General features: G+C 46.4%; 1 protein-coding gene across 3 annotated transcripts in view; it reads left to right on the plus strand.

Moving 5' to 3' along the window:
• The first annotated feature begins 2,735 nt into the window (after nucleotides 1–2,735).
• SH3GL3 (SH3 domain containing GRB2 like 3, endophilin A3) overlaps nucleotides 2,736–16,840 on the plus strand; it is a 29,934-nt gene continuing 15,829 nt past the window's right edge. The window contains exon 1 of one of the 3 annotated variants that reach the window (XM_044438778.1): nucleotides 2,736–2,956. In XM_044438778.1, the coding sequence (XP_044294713.1) occupies nucleotides 2,912–2,956 (45 nt within the window). In that variant the 5' untranslated portion in view covers nucleotides 2,736–2,911. Of the gene's footprint in view, nucleotides 2,957–13,774; nucleotides 13,816–16,840 lie in introns of those variants that run through there. The other 2 variants (XM_044438776.1, XM_044438777.1) reach the window with 2 other exon arrangements.

Raw genomic sequence — 16,840 nt, forward strand, 5'->3', positions numbered from 1 at the left:
AATTGGAATGGTGGAATATAAATTCATTTGATTAAAACTAAACAAGTACAACCAACCACCACAATTCTCAACTTTGGGCTAGTCACAGACACTCAGTCCCACCTACCACACAGGGTCATTGTGGGGATAAGATTGAGAGCAGAAGGAAGAGAAGGAGTTCTTGAAAAAGAAAAAGGTGGGCTAGTACTTTAACAAACTTTTGAACAAACCGCTTGGGGTGGTATTTGGAGGATAATTGCCATGATTATGTTGTTGCAGAGGCCCAATTCTCGTGCAGCCTAGAAAGTGGAAACACATGGCGACATCACGGATATTCCAACAAGAAAAAAGTGTAGAAGGCAGCAGAGGAAGCCCACAGGGCTCCACAAAGAGCTAAGTGACAACCTGAAAGAAAAACAGAACATGTGCAGGAGGTAAAGGCAGGGCCAAGCCACAAAGGATACAAATGAATAGCAAGGAATTGCAGGGATGGTGTCAGGAAGGGATGCTAAGAACAAGAAAGCCTTCTTCAGATACATCCAAAACAGAAGACACGCAAAAGACAAGGGTGTCCAGCTAGTTAAAGTGGATGGCAGAATGATCACAGATGACAGGAAAAAGGCAGAGGTTCTCAATTCCTATTTTGCCTCAGTCTTCTCCCACAAGAAAAACCACAACCAAGAGGAAGTACTAACTGGAAGTGACAGATGGCAGCCCAAGATAGACAGATGTTCAAGAATGTTCAAGAAAAACCTAGATGGAGTAAACACATTCAAATTGCCAGGGCCTGATGAACATCCCAGAGTCATAAAAGAGCTAGCGGAAGAACTCTCAGAATTACTGGCTATTATCTCTGATAAATCTTGGAGAAGGACTACTGTTGTGTCCCCATCTTCAAAAGGGGGGGATACATGAACCTGGGAACTTCATACCAGTTAGTCTGACATCAATCCCTGGAAAAACTCTGGAGCAAATTATTTAAAAATCACTCTGCAAGTACCTCGAAGAAAATGCAGTGAGCAGTAAAAGTCAACATGGATGTATCAAAAATAAATCCTGTCAGATTAATTTAATCCCATTTTTTCCCTGGGTAACCTCCCAAATGGACAAAGGGAACACTGTGGACATTAGCTTCCTTGACTTTAGCAAAGCTTTCAACATAGTGCTCCACAACATTCTGATAAGCAAATTAGCAAAAACTGGACTAGATGGAAAAACCATTAGGTGGACCCAAAATTGGCTGCTATATGGGACACAAAGAGTGTTCATCAATGGCACCTTCTCAAATAGGATGGAGATAACTAGTGTTCAGTCCTGGGCTTTCAACATCTTTATTAATGCTTTAGATGAGGAACTACAAGGAACGACAATCAAATTTGCAGGCAATACACAACTGGGTGGAATAGTGAACACCCTAGAAAACAGAATTAGGATCCAGGGCGATCTTGATAAACTTGAACACTGGGCTGAAAACAACAGAATGAGATTCAATGGGGACAAGTGCTGAGCCCTCTACCTGGGAAAAAGAAACCAAATGGAAGGAAGGAAAAAGAAACCCCATTGGTACAAGAGGGGACTAAGTGGCTCAACAGAATTGAAAAAGATGTGGAATTATTGTGGACAACAGGCTCAATATGAGTCAACAATGTGATGCAGCTGCAAAAAAGGGCAAATTTTATTTTGGGATGCATTATCAGAAGTATTACTTCCAAATAATGAGAAGTAGTATTTCCCCTATACTCCTCACTAGTCAGTCCTCATCTGTATTACTGTGCCCAGTTCTGGGCACCAAGATTTAAGAAAGGTGCAGAAAAATTAGAAAGGGTCCAGAGGAGGGCAACAAAAATGATCCAGGGTCTGGAAACACTGCCCCATGAGGAGAGACTGAGAACTGGACATGTTCAGCTTTGAGAAAAGACTGAGGGGGGACATGCTTTCCCTCTAGGAGTACCTCAAAGGGTGTCACAAAAGATCTCTTCTCACTGATGCCAGAATGTATGACACGGAATAATCCATTCAAGTTGCAACAATCCAGATTCTGACTGGACATCAGGAAAAGCTTCCTCACTGTCAGAGCAATAGGACAGTGGAATCAGCTGCCTAGAGAGGTGCTGGGCTCTCCCACGCTGGAGACATTCAGAAAGAAACTGGACAGCCACTTGAGTGGGATGGTGTAACATGGTGTCCTGCAACAGCAGTGAGCTGGACCTTTCTTGACCCTTTCCAACTCTACTATTCTGTGATATAACGCTGAGAACCAAGGCTGATGGTGGCATCGTCTTGATGGAACACACGCACGCAAATTCAAGTGAAACGAGCCTTAGATATTACTTGCGAATTGCAATTGAGGCGTCCTTGTATTCGGCTGCCCCGTGGCTGTTGTCAATCCGAATTGTACAGCAGCGATGAATTCCAGCGCACTGGAATGCCGCTCCCCCGCTCCACAACCCCCGCAATGGCAACCCCCGCGCCAGCCATCTGCCTTCGCGCTCAGCAGCCACGGAGGAGTCTTTCCCGTACCCGCGTCTCCCCACCTCCCGCTTCCGACGTGCTCCTGCCCCTTCCCGCCGTCTCCAAGCGATAACGGAACGTGGGCGTCCCCGAGTTTCTCCCTGTTTGCATAGCTTCCTCTTATCGACCAATCGCTGGGCGAGCTTCCGTTCGCCGCTATTTGCATAGACGGCCCGTCTGGCCAATGGGCCGGCGGGCGTGGAGCATGTTTGGAATGCGAGGGCTCTTCCATCTGCCCTCCCGGGTGCCGCTGGAGACTGGAGGGCGGCCGGCTGGCTCGCTGGTTGGCCGGGCATCGGGCGCAGAAAGCGGGCTCCGGCGAGCCCGGCGAGGGCCTGGCATCGGCCCGGGAAACGCCCGCTGTGTTCTTTGGCTGGGGGCTTCGGAGCGGAGCTATCGCGGCGCCCAAGGCGGAGGAAGCATGTCGGTGGCGGGGCTGAAGAAACAGTTCCATAAGGCCAGCCAGGTAAGGGCAAACGTGGGTGTTCTGCCTGCAGCCTCCGCGTCGAATCTGGAGGGGTCGCTTGCTGCGTTTCTGTGGAGGGCGGGTGGGGGTTAATTGGGACTGCCTCGCCTCGTTGGAGGATCCCTCAGGCCCTGATCCCGCTACATTCCTCGGCGTGGAATCGACTGCCGACTGGGTATTTTTGCCCAGTTATCCTGGCTGAAATGTCCTCGCGCCTTGTATGCCTCAGTTCTGCCTCCTTTTCGAAGGGGGGCGGGTGTCGAAGGGTTAACCTTGATCTTCTTCTGAGCCCGTTCACACATTACGTGGAAGCAAACCCGGATTTGCAACTACGTTTGCTGGAGGGAATCCCGTATTCGTGTCCCTCTAATCCCGTGTGTATTTGGAAACGCTGGCTAGTCACGTGTTTAAAACATTCCGTCAGGGATGCTTTAAAATGTAGTCTATGAACAGGCCCTGGTGGGCGAAGGAATTCCCACGTTTTATCTGAGGCGATCTTGTTGCAACTTTCCTAGAGAAGGCAAAAAACGCCTCCTCTATGCAGTTTACATCTCTGCTAGCTCCTCTCAGGGTTCAGTGTTGTCAGGGAATCAACTGTATCCTAAGTGTGTTTACTCTGAAGTAAGTGAGGTGATGGAACTTGGCAAAGTGTAAGCATAGGACTCCAGCCAGTATCAGTTTATTCTATTTCCTTCTGAAAGATTCTTTCCATTTTAGCCTGGTATAGGCTGATGTTTGTTGTCCCCTTGCAAGACCAAGCGACTTTTGATTTCCATGCATTAGCAGTCTTATTCATTTGAATGCAGTTTAGCATAAGATGTGTCCCCTTATACATACATTTGATGGGTCTCTCCAGGCTAAAGCATGAAAAACAAAATGTATTGGAAAAATTGGCTTTGTGCCCACTGTGCAGATCCCTTGTGTGGCTCATAACTCTCATCCTCCAGCAATGCAGTGTGACTTGTAGGAGTTTATGCACTGTGTGTTTTTTATGGTGCTTGGCCTGAGAATGTATTATGTCTTGGGTTTTGTAGTCCATTGATGTCTGCCTTCAGCAGAAGTACCATGGTCCATAGAGTCTTAGGAACTGGCCTGAGTTAGACCAAGGTCCATCTGGTCCAGTATGGTCAACACTGGCTGGCAACAGTTATCCGGGTTTCAGGCAAGAATTTTCACAGTCCTGTCGGACCTGTTGGTAGTTGAAGTGGGTTCTCCTGTATGCTTGCATGAGTTCTGCCACAGAACTATGGCCTTTGATTTTGACAGAACTCATTAGCCTCTATTATCCCATAAGTGAATTGAACTTGTTCTTATTCCTCTAGAGATGATATCTTTTGCCTTTTTCATTGCACCATTTCATTGCTACATTGTCCTCTTGTTCCACATGGGAACCAGGTGACGACTCCTCCCCAGTGTTTACCCATTTCCAAAGAAAAGCATCATTGCCCACCATATTCTCAAACATAATGGTACTCCTGCATTGATTGCAATATTCTGTAATGTACATTGTTTCAGAGCTTTCTGTCTTCTGATGGCGGAAGGATGCTTAGCAAACCTGAGCTTGTAAGTGGCCACCTGAGTAGCCCTCATTTAAGTTATTACGTCAATAGCCCACCTGTCTTCCAAGGGGGCATATGTGAGTCTTTCCCCCCTCCTCCCTATGTCTTCACAACATGAGATAGGCTTGGTTGAGAGTGTGGTTGGACGAAAATCATCTAGCTTCATGGGAATTTGTATTGTATTTTGATTTCTGATAGTGCTGTATTGGATTTTAATCTATGGAAAATTTGATAAAAGGCAGTCAATAAAATAATTTAAATTAAATCAATAGTGTTCAGTTTCCATAAGTAAGTTGTAGAAACCTGCTTTTCCCAAACCACCAGATGGAAGTTGTTTTAGACTTGTGGGATTCCTCTTTAGAAAGATAGTGCTTCCTTCACTGTAGATTGTGCAATCTGTGCAAGGCAGCTGCTTGTTCCTTATTTCTGATGCAGGAAAACAAAAGAGCCATTCTCCATCAACTTAGAGGTAACCGTAAGGCAAGCAGTGCAAAGCACTGAACACAGAGTAACACTTCAGTGCATCCTGAATGCATTCAAACATCTTCTGTGAGCTGCAGTTTGTTGGTTTGGGGCCAGGCTGTAGACTGCCAAGATGCAACAGGGAGCTGAGGAGGGAGGACTGGGACTGAAATATGGGTGAATATGGATGACACTGGCCATCAAATCAGACTCACGTGAAGGCCAGTAGCCGTTCAAAAAAGTTTGTCTGAAGGGATGGCTGGAAAGGAGGCACACACAGAAAGGTGACGCATTAGACAGGTGACTTTGAAGGAGGGAAGCAGGCGTTCTGGAAGAAGGAAGCAGGACTGGTAGATGGAGAGGCAGAAAGCCATCCTGTGAAGCTGCTCTAACAAAGCCAGCAGAGACAGAAGCTTGGTCTGGATTCGTGTATAGTTGGCCCATCAGAAGGTGCATTAATGAGCTGCTTGGGAATTGGAAATGTGATGGTACCTGGAATGACGAAGTCCCTGCCAACACCCTGAAACCTGGGCTGGCTCCAGATTTCTGAGCATCCTTGGACAACCCTCCTCCAGTGGGCCACCTCGCTCGGTGACTCTTCCATGGTCACCTGGTGCTGCTTGTCCTTTCCCCATCATTGCTACAACCTATTGACATGGCAGGCAGAGAGCTGCCAAGCGAGTGTTTGCTGCTTCTCTTTTTGTCCCCATCATCTTCTGGGCTAGAGAAGGGGCCCGTGAAGAAGCAGGGCGCAGTGGTGAAGCTGACAGGCAAACCGGGTGGCTTGTGCCAACGGGCCCCTGCTGGCCGTGGCTGAGGTCCAAGCATGCCTGCACTTGGCGTTCTCCCTGGCTGAGGGACCCCAGGGCAAGACACATCTGGAAGCCTCCCTCTTGGAGCATCTGCTGATCTTAACCATTGCAGAAGTCGAACCATAGGGAAGTGCAACCCCTCTAAGCAGCTGCTTTTTGCTGGAAGAACGCTCAAGAGGAGGCAGAGGGCTCCCCCACCTGTTCTGTGATCAGAGATGATTCTTCCTCCTTGGCCCGCATCCCTTTTTAACAGCCAAGTGGGTTGACCACTTGGCTGCTGTGTGGGGCAGGTTTGGGTGCCATCCACAGACAGCTTATTCTGTGGTGAGTGCTGCATTCACTGTCAATAATATTAGGAGTGCTAATAATGATGTTTCGAATGCTGCTGGATCACGGAAATGTGTTTAGCACTTGGGATATATGCAAAGTGCTTTGCATATCTTGTTGGTGCTTCTTACAACAACCCTATTAAGTGGGGATGTTTGAAGAATCTGATATGGGGGTGAAAATGTGATGGATTTTCTTTGATTCTGTTCTATCCTCTGTGGGTGTTGGCTTGATCTGACACAAGCCGCCCCGAGGCTTTGTTGCGATGGGGGCGGCATAGAAAATTTTTAAATAAATAAATAAGTCAAGTGAGCATTTGAACTTCCATTTTAAAGCAGGTGGTGATTTGCGTTTTTTTAAGCTGGGGAAATTTGTACAAAAATTGGGGCTCTGCTCTGCAAATCACATAATTTGCACAAATTGTGGAGTGGACGTCTGAATTTTGCACGAATCAGAAACTCAGAAAAGGCAAGGGGGAAGTGAACATATGCACAGGAAGAAGAGGTGCTTCCATACTTCTTCTGTTAAATGCTACAACAACAAGAACAAGAGCAACTGTTGAGTTGACCCTGATTTTGGCAAATTGCAATTTGCAGAGATTTCACTAGCGATAAGCTCTTCTTGACCCCATGTTTCCAGAAATAGATACAGCAATTTGGTGGAGGCTGAACCTGCCCTTTCTCCAGCTTGACATGCCTTTGACCATTGGATCAGAAATGTATTGAAATTCCTTGCGCTCAGACTAAACAGGTTTTCCAGTGTCGTGCATCCTGTAAGATAGGTGCGATTATCCCCATATTGGGGGTGGGACTTTGTGATAGACTGTGTAGGTTACCTAAGGCTGCCTAGCTAACAGATCTGTGACTGAAGGAAGATTTAAAGTAATGTGACTGCTTTACTCTCAGGAATCATTATACAATGCCAAGGTGGTAAATCACATGGAAAACGGTAGTAAAATGGACTGTACCATAGCAGGCTGTGGGTGTTTGCTGATGGGGAGAATCACAGATTTAAACGATTCTTTTATTTAATTGGTGAAATTACAGCAGAAGAGCACACTCGGCAAGGTTTGCTTTGACATGCAGGGATGGCGTTTGGTGACTTGGGGGAGCCCTTAAAGCGTTGCTTCCTTTGCCTGTGGTCTAAGGCGGAGCACTGCCCTCTGCCCTTTCATTCTCGCTGCTTAGGTAGACCCAGAACTTCCATTAAGCACCGGGCAAAGGAAGTGGTTGGAAGAATGTGTCTTTGCAATCGTGACAAGATGAACCCCGTGAAATGTAGGGAGGACATGACCTAAGGAGGGTTATGCCAGTTTAATCTGCAGAAAGGCTTGCAACTCCCAGCATGCCCTAATCCTTTTCTTCTGTCTAAACTTGCATAGGATTGTGACCTTCCTTGTGGAGGAACCTCAGCAGGAATGACATGCCTACCTGGCTTCTGGTTTGTGAGGGGTGGATGCGGAGTCAGGGCTACTGTTGGCAGAGAGTGCCAGGCAGAAAAAGGAGGGATGGGAGAAAAGAGACTGGATTAAATTCTTTCTGAAAAGAGCGTGAGGGAAGATTACAGAAGCTGGCGTGATTCCCAGGACTGGGTGAGAGAACTCTGATGGGAATTGTGCTCGTGCTGGAGGTGTGTTTCAGAAATGAGGCTCACCAAAGCCATGCAGAACCCCAAGGCGAGGAAAGAACAACGAGGGATAAAAGCATTTGGATGCAATTAAACAAATGCACAGAACTGAAAATGTTGCAAGCTAAGCATTGACGTTATGCAAAAGTATGAAAACAGCACATGCTGCTTAGCCGTTTCCAAGGCTTCTGAAAAGGGGAATCGTCCTGCTGTGCCTTCTAGTTGGGGTCTGAAGTGGTGCTTAGGCTTGGGAGAGTTCAGCACAGCTGTCGAGCTGCTCTTTGACAATGGAGTGCCGAGTGTTCCTGTTGCTCCTGTTTGTCTTGCCCTTCAAGTTGGCTTGAATGTGGGCTATATGGTATAGTTGGCAGAGTCCGCTTGTGCTCAGGCCTGGTGAGACCATCTGTGAAGAGGAGGGGAAAGGAAGGAAATGGTTGGAAGGCGGCCACGGCACAGATGAAGGCCACGGGAGGTCAGCGCTTCCCATGCACCGTGCCTGAAGGACGGCAGGAGGTTTTCCCCCTGGTGACATGCCATGCACCCAAGGAAGCTCATAGCTGGCTCTGCCACTGGCCACCTCATGTGGCCATCTCATGTGCCTTTTAAGTGTTACGAAAGGGCAGCACATTGGTGGTTGTCATTGGTTGTTATCATCACTGTTGTCATCCGCATCAGTGTTGTGATTTGCCAGGGAGGGGACAAAGTGGTTTTGGGATGCTCTGGCTCAGGTGACTACATAACTTGACTGGCCTTGGTTACTGTGCACCTTGACTTGGAGCAGATCTAATGACACAGTTTGGTCTCCCAAGATCATCTTGTCCTTCTCTTCTGCAGAAGAGAAGGGCAAGACTGGCGCATGCTCAGGATCAAAGAAAGGATGGAGCAAGCTCCATAAAATGTTTCATGAGCTTCTTAAATGCCACTGGTTCAGCAGCTCCGTGAAGGAGTTCCGTCATCTAGCCTTGCACCCTAGCACATGCCGTAGCCCTTGGACATCCTTCTTGCTGCTCCAGGTGGAGTCCCCTCTCTCGCTCTTGTTGGAAGATTACCTGGCTGGTGTTCCAGGCCTCTTGCCCAATATGTATATTTCTGTATATCATTTAAATATGTATACACATTTATAGCTATTTTTGCACTAATTCAAGCTCCAGACACCCTTCAAGGTTAGCGCCACGCAGACTGCATTGCCGTAGTCTAGCAGTGATGTAACCAAAGCATGAATACCTGTTTTGGCTCCCCTCCCACACTTTTTTCCATCTCCCGACCTTCTGCTGTTCCTCCAGGCTCTCCCCACCTGCATGAAATTAGGGCAAGTATAAATCCCCCACCGTGACTTATGGCTCGGGTTACTTGCCTGGGAATATGAGAATGGGGCTGTCTCTCCCCGGCAGATCCAGTGGCTGGCTGGCTGCATTGGGGTTGCTGGATCATGAGCCACATGGTCCTGCCTCGAGCAACGTCTTGCCGTTACTCTTGCATACTAGCATTGTGCAAGAGGACTGTGCGTGTTGTGTGCCTACATGTGGTTTAAAATGTTACAGGGAAATTAAATTAGGAAGCAGCAAAATGCAATTTAGGGAGAATTTAATGCACCCAGACTGGTGACTGTGGTTAAGATGTCTCTGTGTCTTTTTGAATCATACTTAATGTGTGCATAATGATCCCAGATCATGGCAAGCACAGAAACTTTGATGGCCTCTGTATAGATTCCTGAGGCAAAATCCCCATCAGTCCTGATATATTCTGTGGTTTGAGGGCAAAACAGCTTTTCTTGCTAATTATTAATAAAGATTTGTTTCTCATTAAAAATGCTATATGAAGTTTTCCTTTTGATCAATACTTCATCATTATACCCCTATGCTATTGCCTGGTTTCTCTCACTCAAGTTAGCTTCCAAGTTTTTGTCAAGGTTTGCATTAACAAAAAACGGCTTCAAAGGGAAGGTGGCCAGCTCCTTGCAAGCAAGGACAGTGGCGTTCCTTCTCCTTCTCAGGGGTGCAGAACCTCTTTCCACCAAGGGCCAACTTCCATTTGGTAGAAGGGGCTCTCAGGGAGCACATTCCAGTGTTGGCAGGGTAAAATATACACGTGCGTGTTATTTTCAGATAAGATAATATTTAATACATAGTAAACAATGTATTCAACACTTTAAATACAATATACAATATTTGGTACCTGAAATAAGCAATTGCATAGTAAATAATGCAACTCAAGATTATCCTTCAGTAAATAGCATTTCATCTCCCTTCATAGAAACAGAAACAGAGCAAGTCAGAAGGGGTCTCCTGGGCCATCTAGTCTGACCCCCAGCAATAGCTGGCTCCGCTCACGAGATGCCTACCATGTGCATGTCTAGCCTATCCTTGAACACCCTCACTGATGGGGCCTCAACGACCTCTCGTGGAAGCCCATTCCACACCCTCGGGGTCCTGACTGTCAGGAAGTGCTTCCTGGCATCCAAATGGAACCTTGGCTCCCTGAGCTTTGCTCCATTGGAGTGTGTCCTGCCTTCCTCTGCAGGGGAGAACAGGTCTCTACCCATCTCCATGTGACACCCCCTCACATACCTGTATGTCGCCAACATATCCCCTCTGAGTCTCCTCTTCTCCAGGCTGAAGAGACCCAGTTCCCTCAGTCCCGCCTCATACCCCATCCCCTGCAAATCGGCCACCAACCTTGTGGCCCTACGCTGCACTGACTGTAACCTGGCTGTATCCTTCCTGTAATGTGGATGCCAGAACTGAACACAATACTCCAGTTGTGGGTGTACCAGAGTCGTATAGAGTGGCGGTAATACCTCTCTCAATCTAGAAGCCATGCTTCTGGCTATGCAACCAAGGGTGGTGTTTTTCATATTGAAACCATAATTTAAACAGCTGCATATTAAGAAGTCAGACCAATTTTTCCTAAAGTTTAATTTTACTCTTTCCCCACTTTCATCAAATTAACAAATTCTGTTAGCTTAGCCACTGTGGCCACCTGCAATATTATCTGTCTCTACTCTGTGATGGTAGGAAACTCTGATAATTTCCAGCACTTAGCTACTATTAGCTTAGCTACTGGCAGTAGATTCTGTACTAACTCAAAGTCTTTGATTTTCATTGCCTCTTTAAGATACCCTAATAACATTATTGATGAGTCACCTGGGATAGTTTCATTAATACGTACCTGAGTCGCCTTCCTCACCAGTGCCCGGAATGGCAGCATCCCTGGGCAATCCCACCATATATGGCTCCACTTTCCCAACATACATTAGAACCCATATTTAGATATATCTTGTACAATTTCCTTCGGGTCAGATATCACCCATGAATTTATTTATAATACTTCTCTCTCATATTAGTGCCAAGATATTGCTGCTTCTAGAATACAAATGCATTACCATTTATTCCTCGAATAACCTAATTGTTAATGCCAGCTCATTTAAAAACAATTCCCTAGCCCTCCAGCAATATGTCATAAATGCTAGAAGTCCTTTTGAGGTTTTCTCTGAGATTAATTTCTTTTCTAGTCTGCCCTGGGTAAAAATATTTTAGCTTAAAGTTCTTCCTGCCACTAGTTGACTCTTAGAAGAGGATTTTTTTACTGTTCAAATGGATGAAAAACAGCACAAAAGCCAGGAAACCACCAAATACTCCTTGGCCGGGAAAAGGGAGTGGAGCAAGAAGAAGGGGGCAAGGCTGGCGGGGGAGACCCAGGTGGGCTGGATTTGGCCTGCAGAAGCGCCACTAAGGGAGAATTCAAGAGGATCTACTGAACAGCCCCAAGTATCAAGCTAGCAGTTCTTCCTGCATGGATAAGACAATGCTTTCCTTGTGAGTCACTTCAGAAGTGTAGCCCCCCCTCCAGTAAGCGATGTGAGTGGGGCCTGCATGGGATGCCTCTGGTCAGAACGTGTATTCCAGATGTGTGGCTTTTGATCCAGTTCCAAATCCAGCAAAGGGAAAACCTGCGTGGAGGAGCATCACTAAGGTGAGCTAGTGCCAATCTTACAAAAATCGTTGTGTTGCAAGTCATTTAGATGGTGGTGCACAGTGCTTGGTAAATTGCTGTCTCTGGAATCTGCATGGAAATGAATAAGGATAGCACCTCCTTGCAGCTAGGCTCAATTAATCCTGGCCTAAACTGACTTGGTGAAACGTAAAAGGCTGTGTAATCTGGATTTTTGAAGTGTTGCTTTTGCTCTTGGTTTGAACACCCCCAACAACATGTGCCTATTAAACCAGGGCAATTAAGCAGTGATGACTAAGCCTCCTGCAGGGAAGTTCCACCCACCGGGGGAGCGTCTTCTGTGGAAGCCATTTGAGAAGTTTTGACCCCCTGCTAGTTCACAAACAAGCGAGGAGGCGGTGGGTTAATGCTGCCTAAACATTCATTTGCCACCTGTGAGCTCCTGAGAAGCAGCTGTTGGGGATGATGGTAGATAGAGTGCCAAAGGTGGCGCTGGTGCTGGTGTTATAGGTCAGAGGTTATAATTTAGGAGCAGCCCATATGAATGAGAGAAATTACATATTTCTTTCATTACATACACACATATATATAGAACATTACATATTTCTTTCATTACAAATATATCCTGTGTATTTTCCTTCAAGGTTCATGTTATATAGTCCTTTTTCTCTTCCTCGTTTTCTCTTCACAGCAACCCTGCAAGGTAGCTTAGGCTGAGAGTCAGTGCTGGGCCCAAAGTCATGCACCGGGTTTCATGGCTGACTGGGGATGGGAACTTGGCTTTCCCAGTCTAGTGCTCTCACCACTGCAACGTACTGGCGCCACACAGATTTGGATTCAGCCACATGTGGGTAACCCATGCAAATAGGCTTGAGCTGGTGCTGAAAAGACAGTAGTGTTGGCACCAAAGGTGTTTCAAGTTGGGGAATGGCACCAGCAGCTTGCTGGGATTGCAGGAACAACTTCAAAGAGGGGTTTAGGGGGGCATTGCAGGGGAAGAGGGGGAGCCAGGATACAAGCTCCAGCCCCTCCCCTCCTTCTCCAAGTCCCCAGCTGGGCTTTGCCTTGGATCCCCTTAAGCTTGCGCTGGGCTTCAGGCTCTAACTGAAATACTGAGTGTTTTCCCTGTGCCAATATGCCTCACAACAACCAGGTTTTATTATTATCTGCATATTGCAGGAAGAGGCTGAGCTGAGAGATACGGGCTTGCCTACTACTTTCCTGCTGAGTTTGCTGATGACTGGGGACTGCAGCCATTACTATACCGATAGCAAACTTTAATGAACTCTGAGCCATATTTTTCTAAAACAATAATTGGCTTAAGCAACCTCTTTCTTTTCCTTTCTTCCAGCTTCTTACAACTGATTTTTTCTCCCTCCAGATAGCTCAATTTTTAGTTTGAAAAGCACAGTCAGCCAAGTTTAGAGATGTCTACTTCTACACCATTTTATCTGTAGAGCCATCCAATTGCAGATTAAATGCTGGCTTCATTTTCAAACTTGGCTTCCGATTAGCTGTCAGAGTTATCTAATCAACAAGCACCTTTTGACCAGCGAATGCACCGTGGGGCAACCAGCCTTTGAGGAGTAATGCTATGCAGTTGTTAAGACAGTGAGCAATGCTGCAGCTCTCCAGGTACACACATCTTGGACGTGTCCGGCCCTCTCTGAAACTGCTGATTTTCTTTGACACCATAAAGGCATTAACATTTGATCGTGAGAATAGAGAAGAGCCATGCAGCAGTTCGCCCAGCGCAGACTTTGTGCAGCTGTCCGTAGGATCCCACGGATCCTGTAGAGCAACTGCAACAGCGTCCTCTCAGTAATGTCTGCCAGCAACGAACTGCTGTGGAGAGAGAAACTGCCTCTAATCTGGAGGTAGCATTTGGCCGTCAGGACTCGTAGCCAGTGATAGCCTTTTCCCGCATGAGTATCTGACTAGCCATCCCACATTCCTTGAACTTGCTGAGTCCAAAAGATGAGCACTTTTATAACAGTGGGGCTTTTAATAATGTCCAAACTGGAGTGACTCAGTTATGCGAATGGTCGCTCTCTAGAGAGTACAGCAGGAGTGGTGGGGTAGGTGGAATATATTTGTGGTTACCTGGAGATAGGAGCTACAGGTAGGTGTTCTTTGGCCTTTGTTTCTGGAGTTTCTAGGAGACTGCACCCTCTGCTTGCCAGGAAGGCCTGATGGTTAAAGGGATGACCAAGATGGCACCATCTGGCGGCCAGAGAAGAAGCCCTGTGCAGCGTTTGTTTTATGTCCTCCCCTCCCCTTCTACTGGAAAGGTCACTTGCCTCCAGCTGCTGGTGCTCTGGACCTCCGGAGCTGAAGGGAAGCCCAGCCTGGCCTCACTGATCAGCCAGGGGACCTCGGGCTGCTCGGTGGTGTATCTGTGAGCTGGTTTGGGTGTAACAATAACCTGAAGTATGAGTTCTGTTTGGCTTGTTGCATTGTGGGTTGTTGAATCATGGGTCATCCTTACACATGAACCTTGTATGATGGTTGCATGGTTACCTGCACTATGATTTCAGTATGGGTATGAACAACTCTGTGTTTCTATAGCGGAGCCGGCTGGAGCTGGGGATCAGACTGGATGGCCCGGGAGACTCCTTCTGACTCGCTCCGTTTTTATGTTTCTACCTTGGAGTTCACAGCCAAGAACAAACCATGGGTTCTGTTTCTGAGTTGTATTTTCAACATCAACACGTTGTTGTTATGTGCAAACCACTATGAGATTTTTTTTCTTTTTGTACTTAATATTGCTGCCTGTGTTTGTAAGCCATCTTGAGAATAATCTGATGTGAAAGCAGGTCATAAACCCTAAATAATAAATAGTAATGAATGGTTGAGTGTAAATACTGCTGGTAAATCTCTGGAAGAAAATTTTGTCTGTGCGCAACTTTATGCCCAAAGCAGCAGCTGGCCCAGGCTCTTAACAGGAGCACTGAAATGCAATTCAGACCCTTCCATTCGGTCAAAACCCAGTTGACTGTTCACCGGCTTCCCAAATCTTACTACATGAGGCCGGTGACCACACTGACCTATTGGTTTCTTCCTCCAACAATAATACCTTCCTCAGTGAAAGTTGGTGATCACTGATATTGAAGAGACTCTGTTACTGTTGTTGTTGTTGTTGTATTTCACCCTCCTCTCTCATTTATTTATACACTCCCATCATGAAACTCTTATTTTGGGCAAGCCTGAGGTTCACAGGTGCTCACCCATTGAGACATCTGCTAAACCCAGTCTTGCTCAGCTCCAAAAAAGCTAGCCAGTTTGCATGCCTCCAGACCATGCCTGAACCTGAAATTCTGATGACATCAATTCTGTTTATTAGAAATGACAGACTAATGACTACTTGAAAGGTTGGGTGATTTTCTGCATGTACAATATGCCATTTTGTATATTGCTCAATGGTAATTGAGTGAGTGGGTCGTCCAGGCGACACAGTACAGATTGTCGGGGACATCTTGAAGGTTCTGGAGGACAAAGTCCTTTTTTGTTGAATGAGAAGAATGGCTTTGGCAGACAAGTTTTATGAAAAGACGCGCATTAGTGGTGTGACGTGGCACTGCCTGGTGGAATCTGACTCTCTCCAGGAAAAGTGCTAAATCATTTTAGAGTCACACAATCTTTCTTGATTCACTTGTAGACAAAAGGACCTTTTGTCTGTCTTCCTCTCTCATCTGCCATCCTGCTTCTTACTGCACCAGCATTAAGCAAGAGTCAGGCGCTGTGCTGGCTGTCAAAATGGAAGTACCTAAGGGTCCTTCGAAAGAGGAGCCCTTCCGCATGGGAATCGCTTTTCTGTAAGCATCCCCAGAAACAACTGGAGCGAGGTTTCAGTGTGCCAGGTGCAGTGGATGTGGCCACTCCTTCCAGACAGAGTATCAGTGTCATGATTGGCTCCATCCTTCAAGCCTAGGCATGGTTGGGCATTTGATGAGGGCCCACAAGTCAGTCAGGGGGCCACTGAGAAGAAGCCCCTGCTCTTGCTTTTCCTCTTCACCAGCTGCTTGTTGAGCTTCCTTTCACTCTGGCTTAGACAAGGGAGGCGGTGAGAAGGGGCAGCAGCAGGTGTCATGGCCTGCTTGTGTTCTGCCTGTCGAAGAAATGGGCATTTACAGGAAACAGGCACGGTGATAAGGAGGAAGGAGGCGCGGTAGCAGTTCATGCCAGTGGCAGTGAGAGGGTGGACTTACTGAGGGAGCAGCCCATTGAGGATAACTTGCCCCGGGACCCTTAAAAACCTGAGGCTCGCACTGATTTGACCTCCACAAAGGAGCCCAACGGATCTCCTCTAGGAAGGTATTCCAGAACTGTGGTGCCACCATGGAGAAGACTCTGCTGTTCATGCATATGTACTTCATGGCACCTCAAGCCTCCAAAGAAGTTCCTTCAAAAGACACGGGAGTTTTCCCGTTTAATAATGATACAAGGAAAATAGAAGTTGTTTGGGCTATTTTGTTCAAGGGCTTCATGTATCAATATGTGAAAATGCATCTGTCTTTTTAGAACAGTTTCACAAATCTTCAAGAAACATTGCAAGGAGAAGAGGCAGAAAGTGGTGATATACTTTTTGTCTGTTAGGTTTCTTCAGTTATCATAGCAAAACAAAGCGTCCACACTTCAAGTGTTATTGTCCTGTAGGAAAGCAATCTTTTTCTTGAACAAACAGTTCTGCAAAATTATTATTAAAATGCCAGTTGTTTATATAGTCAGCAAGTAGAAAGCAGGCATGTATATTGAAGTCTCTAGTTCATGTATCAATGGCAGCATGGGAAAATATTTTAACAATCAAAGGGCAGCAAGGTCACAGAATGGATTGCTCGCTACAGCTGAAGTTAAAGCTCTCAGTGCGGAAAGTAAGATTTATTGCAAGCTTTTGCCTTGAAAACAAAAGAAATAAGAACATATCCTTCCAAGTCTTGCTTTTCCTTTCTTTTATTATCTGCTTTTCAAAGGAATGCCAGCATATTTTTTTTTCTTCCTTGCAACGTTTTTGCTAGAGTTCCTCATGTGATGCCTTCTTTTCTTTTCCCATCTCAAGGTAGATAAATTATAAATAAATATAACCCCAGCTCCTTGTTTGGTTGAATGCCACAAAGGCAGGTCAATAAACAGCCATGGCAAACAGCTTT

This window comes from Varanus komodoensis, unplaced genomic scaffold (genome assembly GCF_004798865.1).
Source record: "Varanus komodoensis strain SLA01 unplaced genomic scaffold, ASM479886v1 scaffold33, whole genome shotgun sequence".
Taxonomy (NCBI): domain Eukaryota; kingdom Metazoa; phylum Chordata; class Lepidosauria; order Squamata; family Varanidae; genus Varanus; species Varanus komodoensis.